Source organism: Crocodylus porosus, unplaced genomic scaffold (genome assembly GCF_001723895.1).
Source record: "Crocodylus porosus isolate Cpor-Errol unplaced genomic scaffold, CroPor_comp1, whole genome shotgun sequence".
Classification (NCBI taxonomy): Eukaryota; Metazoa; Chordata; order Crocodylia; family Crocodylidae; genus Crocodylus; species Crocodylus porosus.
Window position 1 is genome coordinate 29,946,535 of NW_017728914.1, and position 21,813 is coordinate 29,968,347.

The following is a 21,813-nucleotide window of genomic DNA, read 5'->3' on the forward strand; positions in this document are numbered from 1 at the left end:
TCTCCAGGGGGGGCTTTGCTTCAGGGATTGGTATGATGCCCCCCCCCATATGCCAGTGCCTCCAGGGAAGCGCAGGCTCATGTGCTTGACCCGAGTCAGGAGTGTACTGCTGCCATGGGAGGTGCTGGGGTTAGCCCTTGATCCTGTAGCTCTTTGCTGCCAGGGTTGTGGTTTCTTCCCTCTGCCCCATGCTCCTCCTGCCTCAGATGTGCCTGGCATCCACCAGTGGCCTTGCAGTCCTGGTCCTAGCCGGGCAGCTCCCACGGGTGTGTTGGACCTGGGAACGTGAAAGAGGAAGCGTGGGCCAGTGGGGAAGGCACAAGATGGGCAATCAAGTGACCTGTGGTCTCCCCCAGGCCTGGGACTTCCCCATGTCAATGTAACCAAGTTATGGAATTAGCCTTGCTGTGTTTCATTTCTCCCTGTGTCTCAATCGGCAGTTTTTCCATTTCTTTTTCAACTCGAGGCACCCCTGGATGGATGTGAGGATGACCCTTCTTAAACTCAAAGCCTCTCTCAGAAAATGCCACCTCTGAGTCTCCACATCATGTTTGACTACAGGAAAATACCAGAGCAGCTCTTCTGTTGCGAAGAACTTGGAAAGACCACAGCAGGCCAGAGTGGTTTTGACACAATGGATTCTTCTTCAAAATTTCTGGGTTTATCTTGCGAATCACATTTGTATACCTAACGGTACAAACCTTGCATAGCATCCCAGGGCGCTCTTGAAAGGATCTCTAGGCACCCAACTGAGAATTACATATCCTCCCCATCTCCCAGAGGCTTAATTTACTCGTACATTTTAAATTTACAATGTCTTAAGTGGAAGACACCCTGTAAAATGGTAAAGATTGTACATAATGGCCAACTTGGAGATGTGGCCCATTGTTATGAGGCATCAGAGAATAATAAGCGAAGTTTGCATTACTGTGCTGTCTTTCCCTGTTGTCGGGGGAACCTTGGATGACCTGGTGTAGATAAAATGTGTTGCTGTTCTTCTTTCACTCTACTGCAGTGATTCTGGTACCGCAAGACCCTTTCAGGGGTGCTGCAGGGTGCCACAAATTATAGTCACTGTTAGACATGCCAAACATGATTCTCAAGGTAAACCCAGACATTTCCAATAGGAATCCACAGTGTCAAAAACATTCTGACCTGTTGTGGTCTTTCTAAGGTTTTTATTACAGAAGAATTGCCTTATTTTTTCTGCAGTCAAAAATGCAGTGAAAAGTTAGAGCTGACACTTTCTGAAGCACCTTGAGTCTACTGAGGGATACCTGAAATCTAAAAAAGTTGAGAACTGCTTCTCTACCAGAACTATTTACACTTACCTCCCAAGTATTTAGCCATTGCGTTTGGTATTTTAAAAAGTGAAAACAAAGAGAAGAATTATTCAATGTATACCTCTCATAATGAAGTAATGATTATGGGAACATTCTGTTTGTAAATCCTATAGTTTTTTCTCATAGTTAGCATCTGAGTTTCACTTTTGGAAAAACTTGTAATTTCAGCAGAGTTGTTTCATAATTAGTACTGTTTTTGAAAACATAAATATGAGATTAAAATAAACACTTGGTTTGGTTGCTTGTAATCTGCTTCTAGGTTTAATATCTTTTATCCCACAGGAAGACAGTAGTGGTTCTGTTTTTATCTCACCTGAATTAAACTTCTGTTGGGTATGGCCTGAAATTACTGTTAAGTGCCTCAAGGCATTTATTTTTGAAAAAAAAATCTACCCAGTGAGGTAACTTGTTCAGAAAATGCTGGTTTGACCTCAGCTATAGACATAATACACCACAGATGAAGAACTCATTAATGAATGCAGAGTACACTGGGTAAACCATGTGAATAAGATAAAATAGAGACAGGATGGAAAGAGAGAGGAACTTTTCTCCTCTTGGGGAAGCTTTAATGAGCTAAGAGTGCAAGGATGCAATGACAGAATGTTGTCAGGGTAGAGATGGAGCTAAATTGCTGTTTTAATAAGTTTCGCATTTGAATACTATGTGAGGGAATTTTTCTGAATTTTAACCTGTGACTGAACCTGAAGGAGAGGAAGTTGAGCCCCTATCTTTTGGTTTTTTGTTTGTGCTTTGAAGTCAGATTTCAAATTGTGTGTCTTGCAGAAATGACCTGTTCTGCTATCTTCATATTGATGATAAAGTACAATCTGACTGTTCAGAATTGTTCTTGTATTCTTCCCAAGGCAAATGTTACTAATAGTTTATTAAATGCATTTCAAGGTTTTTTTGGATAGTGTTTGAAAGTTAGGCTGTTGGCATTGCTAAGATCTCGCAGAGAAATACATTTTTTATTTCAAGAAGATGTACTTTATAAATAATTGCTTATAGATGTTGTTGTTTAAAGACGCGTTAAGTAAAACTTGTGTTATTTTGTAACAGCTCTCTTATTTGCCCTGTTTTGGAAGCAATTGCATAGATATACAGTTGTCAAAAAGGAAGCATATAATGGTTCCCCACAAACCACTACACTGTTACTTTGGGATGTCATCTGATTTAAAATGCAAGCCAGCGCAAAGGTTTCTCAACGGTTGTAATAGCTGTTACAGAGAACAATTAAATTGTGTGTAAGGCTTCCTTAAACATGCTTCCTTCTCTTGTAAACTGCTTCTTCAGCAAACTGAAGCTTTTGTAGTGAAGAAACCCACTCATGCTCAAACCAAGCAATAGTCATTCTTATCCTGTAGAATAGTTGTGTGGTTCATAGATAAGTAAAAAATAACTACTTTGGCAGTGTTGAGTGAAGTTGTAGCCTTATGGCTGTGGAAATATGCAAGAGACCATGATTTTTTGTGATGCCTTTTGTTGGATCAACTAACTGCATGATTGGGACACACAAGCTTTTGAATGTGATGTATTCTTAACTATTTTTAAATGACTTGTGCATATAATTGTATTAAAACTAGGAGTATCACAATTATGCCTGTTATCAGCTTAATTACAAGCATCTCTTTTGTACAGGCCACTTCTGCAGTACTCTTAAAACCAAGCAGAAAAGTTTCGCTGGCACTTCAGTAGGCTTGACCAGTGGAGATTTGGCAAGGTCTAGGACATTGTCTGCCAAGTCTATATCCCTGCCCCCAAGATTGAGCTTGCCAGGGACTGTCACCCTTGACAGAGGATCTTTGTCAGACTAGTTGCTACTGATCCACCAACTATGAGGTAGTGTCTCTGAATTCTGGGTCAGTGGATGTCACAAACGGACAAAGCCAGAATACTTTGTCATTAACTCACTCTATGCAAGGAAGAGAGAGAGATTAGTGAATTACTGTTGTCAGTCTTCTCTCCAAATCCCATAGCATTTGTAAATTTGTCAGAGCTTTGGTGCAATCCAGCTGGAACTTTTTTGTGTATTTCTTGTTTTCAAAGAAAAGTTTTTATGGCGGCCTATAAAGTCTCTGCTCTCTGTTGAGATTTTGATTATCCTGATGTCCAGTTCACACTTCCCATGGGTCCTAGTGAAAGTATTGTACTTCATTTAGCTGCATATGTACAATAACTTTAAACTTTAGGATAGGTTCACATAACTTGATCATTTTTTTTCATATATTTCAGGTCTTGTAAGAAGTACTGGCATGACAGACCTGGAGAATGTCTTCCATTTTTCCACAGAACAGGTATAGCATTAACTGAAGTTGGGAAGAGTTGTACCCTTTTACTGTATGTGGTTTGGCCCGTTCGTGTGGCATTTCAATTTTGAAAGATTGCCTTTTAGTCATCCAGGTAGTTCAGTCTAAACAACCATCCAGCCATTGATTCCTGTCTGTTAAAAATGGCAAGGGGGGCATTGGTTTGTGCTGTTTTAATTGGTGACTTTCTCACATAGGTCTTTGTTATTTGAAAGTTGGCTTTCAGTTGTAGATACTTGCTATAGGTAAAAGGTACTGAGTAACTTAAACATGAGCCAGGGTAATGTTTGACGTTCCAGAAGCAGATTGGGAATTTTTCAACAAACCCTTTTGCTTTGGAAGGCGCTGACTTGTTGAAACTAAAACTTTAAAGGAAAATTTATGGCTTTGACAATCCTTTTGTTGGGGTGGTTTCTGTTGTCTTAAGATGAAATTTGTGGTTGGTATGGCAGAATGGATGACGGTTCCCAGGATAGCCAATGACCAGATGATTACTTCTCCCAAGTTCTAGCCAAGTGCCATAGATTTGGGTCCCTCCTCTTCCTGAATCTCCTGTATTCCAGGCAAGTGTCCTAATCTAGGAGGCCCAACCTGTGGCACGTCACACGGACAGCCTGTGTGTGGCACACAGCAAACTGGGGAGTAGGCAAGCAGCACAGTGGCAGATAGGACAGAAAGCAGAGGCGGTGTGGCAAGGGATTGCCTTGCATGGAAGTGGTACTCGGTGAGGGTGCTAGACTAAGTTGTGGCAGGCCTGCCAAAAAAGTTATTTCCCATCCTAATCCATAACCTGCTCCAGGTTATTAACGATCCTTGAACGGAAGGGAGGTGTCTCTCAAAGGTTTTCAAAAGGTCTCCGTTTTGTTTTGCTGCAGCCCAAAACCAAATCCTGAAATCTTGTAAAGTATTTTCAAACCAGAATTCTCTTTTTCGGGCAAGCGTGAATGCCGAGTTTTCATTGCTGTCACATTGAGTTGAGGAAGTTCACTTCTTTTGGAAAGTGAAACCTTCAGCATTTCTGAATGTGAATCCGAGTTCTGGCAGGCAGCTTGTGCTTTCCAGTTCCGACCTTTTCTGAAATGTAAAGGCTGCCATTGTACTAGGTGCTGATATACTTGCTCTACACTGCCTTTATTCCTTAAGTTTGCGTGACTCTCTTCATTTATGTATGGAAGCCCTAGGTTCAAAAAGATTGTTCACTAACCCATTCCTTCAAGGGTGCCCTTGCATTTTATGCTGTAGTTCAAAAGTTTCCAAAGTGGCCGACATGTATGCTGGTTAAGAATGTTAATCAAATGCATATGTCACTTAGACTTTTAAAAATGAAACTTTATAGACAATTTTAAGTGATATGCAAGTGGGGAAATAAACAGAACATATATTGAAATGGAAAGGAGGGTTTTAAGGTTGTTCATAACTTTTGTGTTTAAGTTGGCTATTTTAGATCAGGATGTTTTCCAGTTTCTGTTACTTTCATGTTTACCAAAATATATTGCTTTGCATGGGAAGTTTGAATAAAAGTAAGGAATTTCAAAGGTAATATGAAAACAATTGTCAGTTAATATTTGAGTAGAAATTCAGTTGGCTGAAACTAAGGTCAGCTTTTAAAATACTGTCTGAGTTCCAAAGTGGTAGTTTGCAAATAGATTCTACCTTCATTTTGTATCCATTTTTTTTTAAATGTCAGGTGGTTTTGTGCTTACACAACATGCAGATTTGGTATCCCTAAGGGGAAAAAACTTGATAGTCTCACAGTGGATCCTAGCACAAGTCTGGCAGTCCAGCCTTCTGTTTACCGGTGCCATTAAGCATTCCTTAATAGTGACCTGGAATTAAACCACCTTTGTGTGGGAAAGTTGCTTTCTTTCAGCGACTGTTCAATCCTTGATGCGTCTGATAGAATTGAACAGACAACTTTTCTGCTGTATGTCCTCAAAGACAGACCCAGCTGAATGCATATGCATTGTCTGTGGCGTCCACTAGTATCCCACACATTTGCTGCGAGTGAACGCTGATGGAGTGAAGAGACTCTTGTTGAAACTAGGTGAAGTGGTAGTTGCCTAATATTTCCAAAGGCTATATTATTAAATAGAAATGCACCACATTGCAGTTCGGAAGAGAGAAGTGAGTTCATAATAAAAACATTATGTCCGTAATGTCAATGTGTGAATGTTTAATATAAAGAATGTCATCTGCAGGCATAAAAATATATACAAGGATTTGAGTCCAATGACGCTGTGCACTGGAAAGTGCTTGCACAGTACACATCTCTTAGCAGGCTTATCTGCAGAAATTCTGCTTAAAACTGTTAAGCTGTGTTGGTAGTTCTAGTGGGCGGCCTGTTTATATTTTGAAACTGAGTCAGTCTAAGTTGCTTCTAATTACAGGCAAGAACATTCATTGTTTTAGATTGGAAATTGTCATTGAAATCCCTGTGTATTTGTGTCCTTGCATTTTTAAAACAAAAATCTGTCCAATAGGGAGAGGCTGGTGCTGATGCTTCTGCAGTATTACAAAACTCGGTAAGCTGCCCTCCGCCCAAAATAATTGCCCGCCCCAGTTTAGTGGCATGCTATGGGTTTACCACTGCCAGCGATACTGGGAATTCACAGGCCATGGTGTTATCTACAGTGAATTGTTGGCAAATGAAAACCTAAACCCATCAGTTACGTAGGGATTTAGAGACAAAGCACCCTAGCTATAAAGACAAGCTTCCTGATTTTTTTTTTTAATGAAAGTGCAGAGATTTGAAAACATCACCAAAAAAGACTGAACATGTAAAGGGTCTTGATGCCCATCTTGCTGGGGTCATCAGATCCCAGCAGTCTTTCCTGTCCAGCACAGGGGGCTAGACCCGATGATCTGTAAGGTCCCTTCCAGCCCTTAACAACCATGAAACTATGAAATGAGCCTACTGAGTTTATTCATTTATGACATTTTCTTCACCTGCTCATAAGCTGGGGGAAAAAAATCTCATGGAATCAGAAACATGAATTGCTTAATCTTGGTAGAGATGTGTCTGTCAGTTGTCAGGCATATAGTAGCTGGAAGACTTGCAGTAATCCTTCTCATTACTCTCTCTTTCCTTGATAAGTGAAACTTAATCTGCAAGTTCTGCTGATAACAAGTTTGTTTATATTTAGCTGCTCTGATGAGGTATGAAGAAAGGTTTCAAACAATGGACTTGTTCACACGACATGTTTCCTTCCATGTGCTGTAGTCATAGGGAAGAACTTGTAATGTAAAATTTAAGTCTGCCACAATGTCTCGTTCTGATACTGAATTGAACTTCCCTTTGTATTCAGTAACTAAAAGCAAGCTGGGTGTCCTTTATTGCATTTTTAACTTTTGAGTAGAATATTTCATCTTGTGGTGTATTGAAGTGTTCTTTTTCACATTTAAAAGTAAATAAATAAAGGAACAACCTGAGAGTTGAGCTGCATTCTTAAATAGCCACATAAGGTATATACTGGGGAAAAAAATTGGGCGATTTTATTTGGTTGGTTAAAAACCATGACCAGTTTGCACTTGTGAAGCGATAATAATGTCTAGAGTGACTGTCCTGACAAATCTGCTGTTGTCTGAGGAGGCTGTTAAGGGATTCACATGTAACATTATAAAGGAGGTGCTACAGTTTAAAGTTTATCTCTGAACATATAATCTCCTTGGTTGTGACAAAATATCCCACCGCAGTTGCAACTAATTGTAATGACTTTGCCCCTTTAGAAAAAGTCAGTAGCTTTTGAACATGGCTGGTCTATTGAGTTATCCTGAATACTGTCCTTGCATGAAACAGAAGTGGAAGGCTATAAGCGTAGTATATGTGGCTTCATTGTAAACTTTAAAACTGTTTACAGTTTTAAAAAATCAATTTTAGGTGGAAAACATGCTTTAGAAAAAGGGGTTCCAGGAATGTTTTGTGACATAAAACTACCCACAGATATAGTCAGGTTTCAGTCTACAAGGAAAAATAATAAAACCTTTTTTTTGCATTCTGTTTCTTGTATGAAGTAAGGTTTTAACCTTTCAGTATTGCACTCTGGCTAAATGGAGTTTTTCAAGCACTTATTATGAAAGCAGAATTCACAGTACCATTTAAGCTGCTGGAAGTCTTATTGATCTTTCCATTGGCTCTTAAATGCATTTCACTTTTTCTTTCTGTTAAACGATGATAAGGAAGTCTGATCATACTATCAGGTGGCTACAACTGTTTTATGTTGTGCAAATTATATAGATCTGTAGAACTTTCTTCTTAGGTGTAGTTTGTCCTGCTAGAAATTCTATTTGCTTCCTCATGTTTTATGAAGTTAGAAGTTAAGTATCCTACTAGCAAATTTGATGCAGCTAACTCCACACTTGTCTTTGCATATTCGAATCAGTTTGACTACTGTCTGTGTACTGCTTTGAGAACACACTTTGGATAAAGCTGTAAATCCCTGAGTCTGTTCTGCGGTTCATAAACTCCTTTTCAGTGTCCATTTATGAAAATCAGTGTAAGGTTGCTTGCTAGGGAATGTCTTTCCCAAAGGAAAGAGAACTTTCCTTTTTGATAATACAAATATCCTAAAATGCTGCATCAAGTTTGGATTAAAATATCTGTTTTAACCGATTTGTGAGCCGTATTTTAGTGTAGCAAGAAGGGAATAATAAAATAAGACTGAAATGTATCAAATTCTGCAGATTCTGACTCCTGATCGAAGCTTTGCTTTTCTTCACATATCACTCAAAGGGTAGAGGATAATCTCTCTCTTTTTTCTTAAGAAAACCAGCATGGGTGTGTATACAGCGATAGTTAAATAAAATGCTTTTCCAGAATGATTATCTTCAACAGTTTTGTAACATAGCCTCTGTAGACAAGTTCTTAAAGAAATGGGTGAAGGATTTACTTTGCAGTCTTAACTGTTCTGAGATGTTGGAATGGGTATGGCCATTTTTGCAAACATGTCTGAAACCATCACCTTCTGTTGTAACATCTTAGGGATATTAATTCTGCTGGTTTTGCAGGCTTATGATTGAGCTTTCAGAGCAGACTCAGAGTTTCAAGACATGATGTTAGCCTCAGAAAAACTTACAGAAAAAAATGTGCAGTCATGTTTAGTGAAAGAGGTTTCTAACAAAATTCTTTCAACACTTGTCCAGCAGGTGCTACTTGTTCTAATACACATCCTTATGTTATATAAACATCTTTGTGTGTGAATAAATGGCCCTTGCACACTATATTTATACAGCAACTGTGTCAAATGTTGCTAAGTAGAACTAAAACTAAAAAGCTTTTGAATCCAATGGATGTGTGTTACACCATGATTACATACTGAACAAAACTACTTCTAATTTGTACATGTTATTTGCTGGGCAGTGCCAGGTAAATATGGTACTCAGTGGAAAGGTGAGATGGAAATAATTTAGAAGTTTAATTTCAAGATACTTGAAATTTTCTCCTAGGTATCCCCAATGCATGTATGCAGTAAGGTAACCCCTTTAAGGTATTTTTGTGTGCACTGCTTGCCACTCAGTAACTTCAGCATGGAATGGATAAGAGGGTAGCTCTTATACTTTAAATAATGTTAAAGCAGACTGCAGGCTTTTGCTCTCTTTTCCCTATTATTTCTGCTGAAAATACTAATTGTTTGACCCTTTCTGCATGGGCCTATTCATCTTAGTGTGATGAGCAAGGACTGAGATCTTGGAAGGCTGCACCCATGGAAAAAATTTTTGTATGCGTGATCTGAAACCAAGATATTGTGAACCAACTTCATACTTAATATGCAAATTAGTAGGCATGTCATTGATGTGTTTGCTGGGGGTTTGGTTTTGTTATGCTTTCTACTTTTAGCATTTGCATAGATAAGCTTCCTTTCTGACAGTTGTATGTAATGGTTCCCCCAAACCTTTGGGTTACTACTTGGTAGTATTTATTGAAGTACTGCATTCAGTAAGTGCTGACTGAAGTAATAGAAGACCTCTTTCTTTCATTTCTTTTCTCATTTTGGTATTGTAATGAGCATTTAAGAGTAAGTAAGATGCTTCTAATGAGAATTACCATTAATTCTCCCACCTTCCCAGTTTAAAATTCCTTGTTATGTTGGGAGAATTACCATAGCTTTCAAAGTGATGCTGTAGGATAAGGCCGTTTTGTAGTAATCATCTGTTCCAAATTCCTTTTTCCTTTTGTAGAGGGGATGCCCATAATATTTTGTGCGTGTGTGTTACATTTGATCTTGATTGCAGCAAACATGCTTGTATTTTAAAGGAAAAAGTTAAATGTTTGTGGTTAGTGAGTATTCTGAACCCAGAATGTCATTTACCGTTATCTGATGTTCATAATTGTGGCTTGAATTTAGGCTTAAGCTAATGCTTGAATTGCTGCTGATGCAGTAATGGAGTGTAACAGCCAAGAACCAGGTCACTACACTCGGAGAACTCTTTTTTTTTTTTTTTTTTTTCTGGTGGCTCAACATTATATATAGGAAGGTACCCATGGTTATGTCTTAAGGATTCTTAAAGGTATTGCCCAGTATTGTGTCTGAAGTTAACTCAAAAAAGCTGAGAAGTGTTATCCGGTTACTTTTTGCAGCGTGGCAGAAGTAAAATATTCTGACACCTGGAGGAAGTGATATGAGAGTATTGGCATTTTGAAATCATATACTTTTATCTTGTTTAGTACTGAAATACTTGGGTGGATTTTTTTAAATCATCATTATGCTTTTCAGCACGCTCACTGTCCAGAGTGTTAGGTGTTCTGATTCACCCAAGTTTATCAAACGCTGAGAGACAATATTGTTTGGCAGTCTCTGTAGCAAGAAAGGAAGCATCTTTTGTTATTGACATCCTTTCTGTTAGCTCTGCCCTTGCTTTTTGCCAGCTGCTCATTGTCTGTGCTTGCTTGTGTAGTATTCACAAGGGATTTTACGAGTTCTTATCAATTTGTTGCCACAGCACATCACTTCCTCTTGTCATCGTTACTCCCTGTTTTTTTAAACAATTTTACCCTGGAATCTGGTGGGTAATAGAAAACAGGGCAGCACATGAAATCCATTTTTGTAGCAGTTTTGTATTGTGTGATATTGTTCACACTGGAAGGGAGAGATCCTTTCTCAGACAACAGGACATATTTATGGGGCTGGTTCTGCTCCACCTTTTTGTATCTTTTAAGGGGAGGAACGCTGTTGCCCAAGACTGAAAAATCCATTATTTCAAACCGTCAGAAAACTGGCAAGAGGTACAAGGAGGTGCAGCATAAAAATGAAGTGGCCAAGGTGACTGACCATGTCTAAATCCTTTGTTTTTCTTGTTGGTTATCCCCAGTGGTGGTTCAGTTTTTGTAATTACTAGCTACAAGAACTGGAGTATCTGAGCGGGATCCAGAGACAGCCACTTGATAGAAGCTCCAGCATTTTTTTTTTCCAGGATCCGGAGGGGTGACATGATAAGCTTCTCTCGGGAAACCACCCCAGGAATTTGCTGCTCCTCCTTATCCTGAGTTTGTATCTGCCTCTGCTGAGTAGGTTAGTTACTTAGCTGCTTGGTAAATGTTTTAGCTTCTATGCAAATGTATGCTTTGCCTGGCCTGTGTGTGAGAAATGGAGATAAAATGCTTTCTTTACTTTGTGCTAACTGTAATCTCATTTAACCAAATTCTGCCAGAAAAAATCCCATGTTGTGAGGGATGGGCAACAGAACCTTTTGTCTGTTGGAGCCACTGCTGTCATTCCCTCCCTGTAACACTTCGCAGCTTCTCCAGGAGGCATAAACTTTCTTTCAGTTAGAAGTATGAGAGGTGCAGTGTAATACTTTGGCAATCAAAAAAAGTGGATGCAGTAGCCATGATTCAAGTGAAAGAAATAGCTTCTCTTAGTTGCTTTTCATTTCTGCCTCTCTTCCCTTCCCCCCCCCCAAAATGCAGAAACTAACTACATTTTTTTTAATAGGATTAATTCAGAAGACTCGTCCTCTGATAGAAAGACGTTAATTACCAAGTGACATCTGCTCAATCAGTTGTTGTCTTCCAAGAAACAATACAGCTTATTCACTGCAAAAACTGCTTCTTGCAAACACTGAAGTTTATTTGTGTAGAAGTTCCTTGAAGACTTGTGTCAAATGACGTCAATGGCCAGTTTGTTCTCTTTTACTAGCCCAGCTGTAAAGCGTCTGTTGGGCTGGAAACAAGGAGATGAAGAGGAGAAATGGGCTGAAAAAGCTGTTGATGCCTTGGTAAAAAAGTTAAAAAAGAAAAAGGGTGCTATGGAGGAATTGGAGAAAGCCTTGAGCAGTCCTGGACAGCCCAGCAAGTGTGTTACCATTCCCCGTTCTCTAGATGGGCGACTTCAAGTCTCTCACAGAAAAGGCTTACCCCACGTTATTTACTGTCGTGTTTGGCGTTGGCCTGACTTGCAGAGTCACCACGAGCTGAAACCGTTGGATATTTGTGAATTTCCTTTTGGATCGAAGCAAAAGGAAGTTTGTATTAATCCATACCACTACAAGAGGGTGGAAAGCCCAGGTATGTTTTAGGATGGTGGTCTGTGTGGTTCATTTGAAGAAGCTGACTCTCAATCCAGGTGTCTCAAATAAAATGTTCGGTGTGTCAGTGTAGGGAGAGAGGTGTGTAAAATTGTGGCTAGAATAGGTATGGATTTCTTGATAAAATCTTACTAGCATTTCACTACCTAATGGTCCTGTCTATACAAGGATATTTTCTGTGTTAAATCTGGATTCTTTTTATTTTTAAAGGTATTACTTAGTTTTATTCCCTTAGACTTAGTAGTAAAATTTCCATTGACTTCACTGTGATTAGAATTTGTCTGAATACAAAAGCAGTCACCTGAAGTTCTCACATTATTTGGGAAACTGGTCTATAAATCTTTATTCTTACCAGTAAGCCAGTGATGTCTTTTTTTTTTTTTTTTTTTTTTTAGTCATGAGGAATTTTGTAACTCTCAGTGGAGATGACATGGGAGGAAGAGAAGAATTTCATTGTTGGGAGGGGAGTGGGTAGAACAGAACCAAGAAGATACTTCCTAATACAGCATTCGCAAGGATGCAGGGGGAATTGTTTGGGAACGTGGCCGTGAGAAAAGGTGGGGTAATGGAGTTCTTACAGTTGGGAGTGAAAGAGAAAAGGGTCTTCTGTCTTTGGGAAGTAAGTTTTGCAGTAACAGCAGATTTTTGCTCCAGTGGCTATGAAAGGATTTAGAAAATCTTTCAAATGGGAACCTTATAATTGATGAGCTCAACAGTTGAGGTTCTTCTAGCCACAGAAACATAGCTATGGTATGTATAGGAAGACGCGTGTTTGACAGCCTGTTACACTCCCAGATATAATACTCATGTTGTAAGAACATTGATTTTTGAATTTCCTTCCTTAAGGATGTGATGTATTCATGTAAGTTTTTTGCAGTTAATCACGTACATTGAGAAAACATAAATCCTTTAAAATTATTATTACTTTAGCACACTTGGTATGTATGCTTTGTACAACAGACTCCCTGCATGAGTATTAAATGATCATTTTCAGGTGATGTGACGCATACAAACAGTTCTGTTCTTGCCAAAGTAAAAAGTTCTTTTTCACTGCTTATTGGGCACATTTTAAAATGATTGGGAAAAGAACTTTAACTGTTTGATTTCTTTTTTCTCGCTCCTTAACTAGTGGGGAAAGAATCTTCTTGAATAATGTGTAGTGCATTATTTTGTTTTTCATTCTAGTTGAGTGTTTCTTTTTGTGTGTGTTTCTTTTTTTTTTTTTCTTCTTTAGTTCTACCTCCAGTGTTAGTGCCTAGACATAGCGAATTCAACCCACAGCACAGCTTACTAGTTCAGTTCAGGAACCTAAGCCACAATGAACCGCATATGCCACACAACGCTACGTTTCCAGATTCTTTCCAGCAGCCCAACAGCACTCCATTTTCCATTTCACCGAACAGCCCCTATCCACCTTCTCCAGCCAGCAGCACTTACCCAAGTTCCCCAGCCAGTTCTGGACCTTCAAGTCCATTTCAGCTGCCCGGTAAGAATAGTCTGTGTGTGAACTTTACTGAGAAATAAAAAGCTTGCTTTGGTATCATTGTGCTAAAAGCTATTGCAATTTCTTTTCTTTTTGATGTTTCTGGTATGTCAATTCATGTTGGCTGAATATTGGCCGATTCTTGTATTTACTTATCATTCATTCATTATCAATGTTTGCGTTTAGTTTTATTCCATTTCCTTACTTTTATATTGCTCAGAAAGAGATCATGTAGGTTATTTCTAAGTTTTTATTTTCCACATGACATTTGTAAGTATCAGATGACAAGAAATGAGACTTCTGAATTTATCTCCAGCGCTTTTAAATAAGCATTGTAAAGCAAGATGAAAGGAATGTCTCTTAATATTAACCCTGCTTTCCCCATCAAAAAAATCCATAGGATAAAGTAAATAGCCTTAAAATAAAGTTGATATGAACAAAATCTGTTATCCTGGAAGATACAGCTTTTGTTACGCTTCGTTTGACAGCATAGAGTTGTAGGTTTTTATAATACCACAAATGCCAGAATGCTGGGGTGTACCAAAGGGTATTTAAGTAGATAACTTCTATAATCTCTCAAGTTTATGCATATGGTCATCTCTAGTAAATAAGCACTTAGCAAAATTAAGAGTGTGTAGCGCAGTTGGCCAAGACAAGGCCTTATACTTAAACTTGATGATGTCTTTGTCGTGCAAAACCTTTTTTTACGCGTCCTCCAGTCATTTGCAAAATTTCAGGGAATATCCCAGCTACCAGGAGGGATTAACCTTTTTGATGTTTGGTGGGTATTGAAAAACACAAAAAAAAGAAAAAACCTGCATATGGAGCCTTTGACACAGTATCTAGTTAGTAGACACAGTACCTGAATCCACCTATGTAATTGCATATAGACCTCATTGATGGCAGCTATTAAATTGGTCAGCATTCCAATATGTGTATCTTGGTTCCACCCATCTTCCCAGCGCACTTAAAAATGGCAACACTTTCAGTAGCAGTAGGCTGAAATACAAATAATGTAAGGATTGGGGTTACACACAGACCTCATGAGATGAGGGTTGCAAGGAATTATTGAAGTGGTGGATACACAGCTTTTGAGGAATGGAGGGATGCAAGGAGAGATTGGTGTATATATAGTTCACTTAGCCATGTCTCTTAGCCAGCAGAGAATCTGATCCTCTGGCATAGTTTTCCATGCTTCCCAGGCAAGGAGATAATTTTATATTCATGCTTTCTGCTGTTGTGTGCGTGTCTCCCTGTATCTCTCATATACCAAAAGTTTAAAAATTCAAAGTCTTCCCTTCTCCTCTCTACCATTGTTTATTCATTTTTCTTTGTTTCTAAGGCTAAGGCTTTGTTAAAATTGGTTTGTTTTAAAAGATGAAATAAATGCAATAGTATTGATCTCCTATAAGTGAGTTCTGTAACTATGAAACAGCCAGATGAAAACAACCTTCCATTTTTTCATAAGTCCTGTCCTTGTATCCCAGTCACGTAATCAAGAATAAGCCTATCAATGGAGATAATTGCGAAGACATGGGGTGCCTCTAGTAGCCTTGGCTGGTTTCAGGTTGCTTTGCAGATAAGAGTGAAAACTTAGCATCATCCCTTGCTTAGAAATGCTTCTTGCCTCTCTTTGAATGATAACTGAGCTAGATAAGATTCTTTGGGTTAATGTGATATCTTTTATTAGACTAACTAAATAGTTGGAAAAATTGTTCTTTGCAAGCTTTCAGGCACAAACGCCCTTCAACAGGCATTCAAGAGAGTCTTCTGTTGGTTTGGGTGCTCTTCTGGGTAGATTAGAAGTCAATATGCAAAAATGCAGGTTGTGAAAATGCAAATGGATGGCATACAATAGGTGGGGCGGGGAAAGGGGGATGTTCACCTGGTGAAAGAATGCAGCTAGTAAACTGTAGAGAGGTTACCTGGGGTTCTGAGATGACAGGCAGGTTATAATATACCATAAATCCATGTCTATATTTAATCCATGATTTTTTTCTATCTAGTAGCTCTATGAAGTGAAGTTCATAGGCTCACTTTTTTGTCCACCATACATTTGCATTTTCACAGATCTGCAGTTTTGCATATTGGCTTCTAATCTACCCAGGAGAGCATCCAGACCTACAGCAGACTCCAATGCCTGACAAAAAGGGTGTTTTGTGCCCAAAAGCTTGCAAAGAACAGTTTTTCCAACTATTTAATTGGTCTAATAAAAGTTATTGGATTTACCCAAAGAGCCTTGTCTGCCTACGTCCTTAGACCAACACGGCTACAACCAACAACCCTGAGCTAAATAAAGCATTTGGTTTCACTTTTTGGTTCCTCTTTGCAGCTGATACTCCTCCTCCTGCGTATATGCCCCCTGACGATCAAATGGGGCAGGATAGTTCGCAATCTATGGACACAAGCAACGCTATGATTCCTCAAATTATGCCAAATATATCCAGCAGAGGTAAGTTCATATGGTAGATAACGGATGAGTTTTGGTTGGTAGCTTAACACTAAGGGCCAAATTGAGGGGTAACTTAAATGATTGAATAAGTTATGTATTAGTTGATATAATTTCCAAATCAAACTGGAGACAGTCCAGGCTTACCCAAGGAAGTGGATACAAGATAAACACACCTGACCTAGTTCACTTCATACTCTTGTGTTGTTTGGCTTTGCTTTTTAAACCAGCTTAGTAGTAGAGAACCACAAGACTCATTTTATTTAAAATGCATATAATGTGACAGTTTAGAAGAGTGATTTTTTTTTTTTCCCCCCCTTTCTCCCCACATGAAGTGTTGAGAATTTGCCTGCTTACTATGTCATTGGGAGTTGTGAATGTTCAGCACCCAAGATATTGGACCCCACATGCTGCTTGTAAATAAAATTATATAGAAAGTCTCCCTTTTGTATCTGACAATACTCTTTAGAATATGTTTCCTTTTTTTGCTTTTTGTGGGTCTTTCACATACCCTGGAGTGGGGAGAACAATTTAAATACTAAAATTACTATAAAACAAAATTGGCAGAGTAGATTAAAGTAGTTATACATGAGAACACCTTAACTTTTTAAAATTGACTGGCTTTCAACACTGGGTAGGGTGCTTTTTAATCCTTTCATGCTGTCTTTTAAGTACAAGAAGCAGAGGTTAAATTGCTGAAGCATTTTTATGGGAAGAGGTTGAAGGGTTATTTGACCCTGCTAGATTGTATATTGAAGTAAGTTTATGTAAGTTGATTGAATTTTGATTTTGTTTGTTTTGTAGATGTTCAGCCTGTTGCCTATGAAGAGCCTAGGCACTGGTGTTCAATTGTGTACTATGAATTAAATAATCGTGTTGGAGAGGCTTTTCATGCATCTTCCACCAGTATCTTGGTAGATGGATTTACAGATCCTTCTAATAACAGAAACAGATTCTGCTTAGGTTTGCTGTCCAACGTTAATCGGAATTCAACAATTGAGAACACTAGGAGACACATTGGAAAAGGTAAAACACCAATATAATACATGCATCCTTTATGAATAAGGGACTAATAGCAATAGGCTAAAAATAGGTCCCTCGAACAGTTACTTTACAATATACAGAAATTGAGACTGAGACTGGTGTCCAAGCAGATCTACAGTATGCTTGCAGATGATAGATAGCTAGGTAGTTAGATTGATTGTTTTTGTTTTTTTTTTAAAGCAGCTCATGATTTGATGTATATACATCTGGAAGACTGCATGACTTCTGTGTTCAGCTCTAGACAAAAATGATGAAAATATAAAAATTCCCTTTTTCTTGAGTAGGCTGACTGCAGGACTTTGTGCCAGCACATTAACCAAAGGGAAGTCCTAGGGGACATCTTGTTACAGGACCTATCAAGTTGCATGCATACAGCTGCCTTTTTAGAGCATGTTCTTGCTGCCACTTTCAGTATATCAAGGCATTGTTCTCAGTTTGCATATGGCATTTGAGCACTGTCTAGAGTATGTTAAGCGTCATTTAGGAGATGAAAGGAAAACTCTGAAATACTAAAATAAGGCTGTAAGGACTTGTTTTCACTCAGTGACTTTAATGGGTGTGGGGTGTGTGGGCACTCATGCATTCACTTGTATGTTGTAGGAAGAGGGTCTTGGTTTTTGGCAGGTTTTTAAACCCCTTTTCATATTCCTTCCCCTCCTCGTGCAATTAGCTAGCTAAGCCTTGACAAGAGAATCCTCCCTCCTCCTGCCCTGTTCTTTATAAAGGTTTCTTGGCACTTGAGGATCAACTAAAGAGTTTTCAGATTTCCTTGGCATCAGGCAAATTGAAAGAATTGCAGAGTGCCTTAGAAAACCAAAGTACTGTAATAAAAAGAGTTATAACCCTTATGGTTTGGTCTACTTCAGACTTGGATGTATAGTTTTAGTTATTGGAATAATCAGTTTTGCTGAGTTTGTCATTTTTACCAGGTGTACGATACAATATAAAGAAGTTTGCACTCAAGTTTTAACCTAAAGTAGGGCTAAAATCTCTAATCCTTGATCATTGGTAGAATAAAGATGTAACTTATTCCTTCAGTAGGGAACAATTAAAGGACAATTTCTGTATAAAATGCTAGTTTTTCTAGGGAAAAAAACCCTCTATTATACCCTTCTGAAACTTGCCAGACATTTTTCACTTGTTTTTGGCTCGCTACAGATCAGTCTCTCTAAAAATGCCAGATTTGTCACATGTCCTTAAGTATTTCAAATGGAGGTCGCTTTTGGAATTTCAGGAGTAAATAATTTAAAAATTATTCTTTGTAATTTGTTGCAGGTTTTATTTCCAGCCTCCTATCTGTTTGTTTTTCCACTTCCCAGAAATCCTGCACTAGCTCATTGGCTTGAAGAGGCCAGCGGGGGTAAAATTGAAGAATGGAATTGATTGGCAGAAATCTGTTTCCAAACTAGTCCCAAATCTAATGGTTTAGTCCCTTGGAGTTGATCAGATGGCAAGGCAGTCTGCCTCCAGATTCCTTTTCGGAAATGACATCCCACTGCTGGCTCCCAGTAGACTTGATGAGGTTCACTAACACAGGGGTTCCCAACCTTTTTATGCTGAGGACTGGCATCCAACCCTTTTTTATGGGGTTGGCCGCTGGTCCGCAGCCTGCTGGTCGCTTCCAGTCTGCGGTCTGCTGGTCCGCGGTCGCTTCCAGTCAGGCAGCCAGCCCGCCGCAGAACCCCTGCACTAATGTTTCTGACATTCTGAAAGATCCCCTCAATTTTGTCAAATGACTAAATTCCCTCCGGCAGAAACCATGTTTCTTAGTGGATGTGCCTTAACTGAAACTCGGACGTATCAGCCCTGTCAGCGTTATTGGGAGGAAAAGTTGGAAGAAGCTTTGCTGAAGTAGGAGCAAGGACCCAAGTTTGGACAATGAGCATTTTAAATAGCTTTGCCTTTGTTGGATGAGTTTTTAATTCTTGTCTTTCAAGTAGTGACACATTAGCATAATATTACAGTATTTGAGTTTCAAGCCGTGCAGTAAATTTGCATGAGAATTTTACAGCTGAATTAAAGAAAAAGAAAAATTCAGATGTATTTTTCCCATTGACCTCAAATTTGAGTATATTTAAATGTTGGGCCCAGTCTGATGTGGGTTCAGCTGACTGGTAAAATAAGATGAAAGGCTGAGCATACTGTGAATATACTTTCTCATGCAGCTCTCAGTATTCCTCCATTCTGATCAGAAACATTCTTATTCTAGTCCTGGTTTCCGATTTTACAAAACTGCAGGCTTTTATAAGCCACAGTGTTCTCAAAGGAACTGGCTGAGAAGGACTGCTCACTTTCCCCTGTAAAGTGAAGCTATTCAGTCTGTTCTATAATTGATGAAAGAAGGACATCTAGTGGCTGATATTTATAAAATGAGTGTTTGTTAAACAGCGTGTGCTTCAGGTTCGCTGAAAAAAATATTTTTTTCTAGAAAGCTCTTCAAATGGAAGTCTGACTAAATTGAACTCAAAGCTCAAGGGACCTATAATAACAACAGCACTTCTGCAATTAGCTTGAACCATTTTTTTTCTAATTTTATTTTTAAGGCGTTCATCTTTACTATGTTGGTGGGGAAGTCTATGCCGAGTGCTTAAGTGACAGCAGCATATTTGTACAGAGCAGGAACTGCAATTATCATCATGGCTTTCATCCTACCACTGTGTGCAAGATTCCCAGTGGCTGCAGCCTAAAAATTTTTAACAATCAGGAGTTTGCTCAGCTTTTAGCTCAGTCTGTCAATCATGGATTTGAAGCAGTTTATGAGCTCACCAAAATGTGCACCATTCGAATGAGTTTTGTAAAGGTAAACACATTGTCTTTTTATCTTCGGCATTTAAAATTTTCCTGAGTAGTCGCTACTACTTGGGGTTTTATTGCTTGTTGAGATGACTCCTCTTTCAGCCTGTGTGCGTACAGTCTTTCCTATTGTACTGTGGAGCATGAGGGATGTTCTTGTACCACCAAGGATTTATTTTAAAACCTCAATAGGTGTTAGACATAGTAAGAGAGAATTTATCATTCTGGTACCTGAAGTGAATGCATTACTTTAATTTCCCCTCTCTAATTTACTGCTGGGCCTCTGTAGTGAATTTCTGCGTTTCTAAGGTAAGAAGGGACACTACACCAAACACAGATGATAGGACTTCCCTGGATTAATTCCTGGATCAAATCCTGTACATATGGAATGGTAGACTCTATCATCTTGCAGTTTGTCCATAGTATACAAATTGGTGTTAACCCTTATTGGTATAATAAGGGTTAGCACTGAGACTGGACCTTGCTGTGAAGCATTCTGTGTCCCAAAGAGTTTAAAATCTAAATTTACTTTACAAACAAGATGAGAGGAGGTATTGTATTTTGTATGCATGCAAAAAAAGAAAAAAAAAAAAGACCAAGAATTTATTTTTGGCTAAGGAGCCTGTGGTAGAGTGAAGACCAGAAGCCAGAATTCTTGCATATAGTGCCTAAAGCTCAAATTTGTTGTTCTTCTCATCTTTCCACCCTCTTTGTTCCCCACTTACTTGTAATCTAACAATCAGATGCCTCGCAGCATTTCTTTGTACAGATTACTGGTATACCTTCATAATTACAGATGTTTTTAAATTTTTTTTATAGGGTTGGGGAGCAGAATATCACCGGCAAGATGTCACAAGCACCCCATGTTGGATAGAAATTCATCTTCATGGGCCCCTGCAGTGGCTGGATAAAGTACTGACACAAATGGGCTCGCCTCTTAATCCCATCTCCTCTGTTTCATAGTGCCGAAGTATTCTCTTCAAGTTAAATCTTTTTAGCGAACTTATTCTAATTCTAGAGAAACTTCAAAGGTGAATACTGTGAGCTACATGGAGAACATATTATGGTTAAACTTCTTACCCTGGTGTGACCAATTCCATTGTGTATTGATGATCAGTTTTACATTTCAGTTTGTTCTTGTGATACTCAAGTGACAATTGAGACCTAAGAAAAAAAACTCTATTGAAAATTTTAGAACATTTTTTCCTTAAACAGGTATTTGTCTTAACTGGAACTTTTTCTGTCATGTAGGGACAAGAATTTTGAAGACTGACTATAGGGAGTAAATACATATCATAGATTAAAAAAAAAAATATTAATAAACTGCTGAACTTGTGCAGCTCCAGCTTACAAGCAGTATTTTTAGTAAAGCTGCATAACAATTTTGGATGACAATTCACAAACAAAATTAGCCTTTATTATAGCTAATTTTGCTTCAGTTTGAACAATGTGATTTAAGTGTACACATGTTGAAATTATACTTTTTTTACAGATACAGAATGGTGTAAAACACTTGCATTATCTATTGAAAAAGTGCCGTCATAAACACACTGTATATTCATTGCAAAAGAGCAAGCATTAGCTTCATCCCTCATCACTTTTTTTAATGTTGCTTTTAACCACCGTTTAAATAGTAATTGATGAAAGGTAAACTTCCTACGCTTCTCTGGACTTAGTAATTCTTGTTGTTTTTTTTTTCCCTTTGATTTATGCCCATACCATTTGGATGTTGTTGCCAAGGTCTAGCTTTTTTTGTAGATACCCTCTGTATTTTAGCATAAACACTACTTTTTGTAAAGGCAGTACTTTTCTTGGAAAGATTTAAGTGTTTTTGGGGTTTTTATTCTTCCTAGTTGCTTTTGACCTGTGTAGAAC

The 21,813-nt window shown here is 38.6% G+C and overlaps 1 protein-coding gene across 2 annotated transcripts in view; it reads left to right on the top strand.

The window, feature by feature from the left end:
• Positions 1-21,240, top strand: part of SMAD5 (SMAD family member 5) — a 30,678-nt gene extending 9,438 nt beyond the window's left edge. Inside the window, exons 2-8 of one of the 2 annotated variants that reach the window (XM_019535130.1) lie at positions 3,576-3,637; positions 11,578-12,149; positions 13,404-13,655; positions 15,985-16,104; positions 16,906-17,127; positions 19,689-19,945; positions 20,758-21,240. In XM_019535130.1, coding sequence (XP_019390675.1) covers positions 11,747-12,149; positions 13,404-13,655; positions 15,985-16,104; positions 16,906-17,127; positions 19,689-19,945; positions 20,758-20,901 — 1,398 coding nt within the window. In that variant the 5' untranslated portion in view covers positions 3,576-3,637; positions 11,578-11,746 and the 3' untranslated portion in view covers positions 20,902-21,240. The remainder of the gene's footprint in view (positions 1-3,575; positions 3,638-11,577; positions 12,150-13,403; positions 13,656-15,984; positions 16,105-16,905; positions 17,128-19,688; positions 19,946-20,757) is intronic. The other variant, XM_019535129.1, reaches the window with a different exon arrangement.
• Positions 21,241-21,813: the final 573 nt, after the last annotated feature.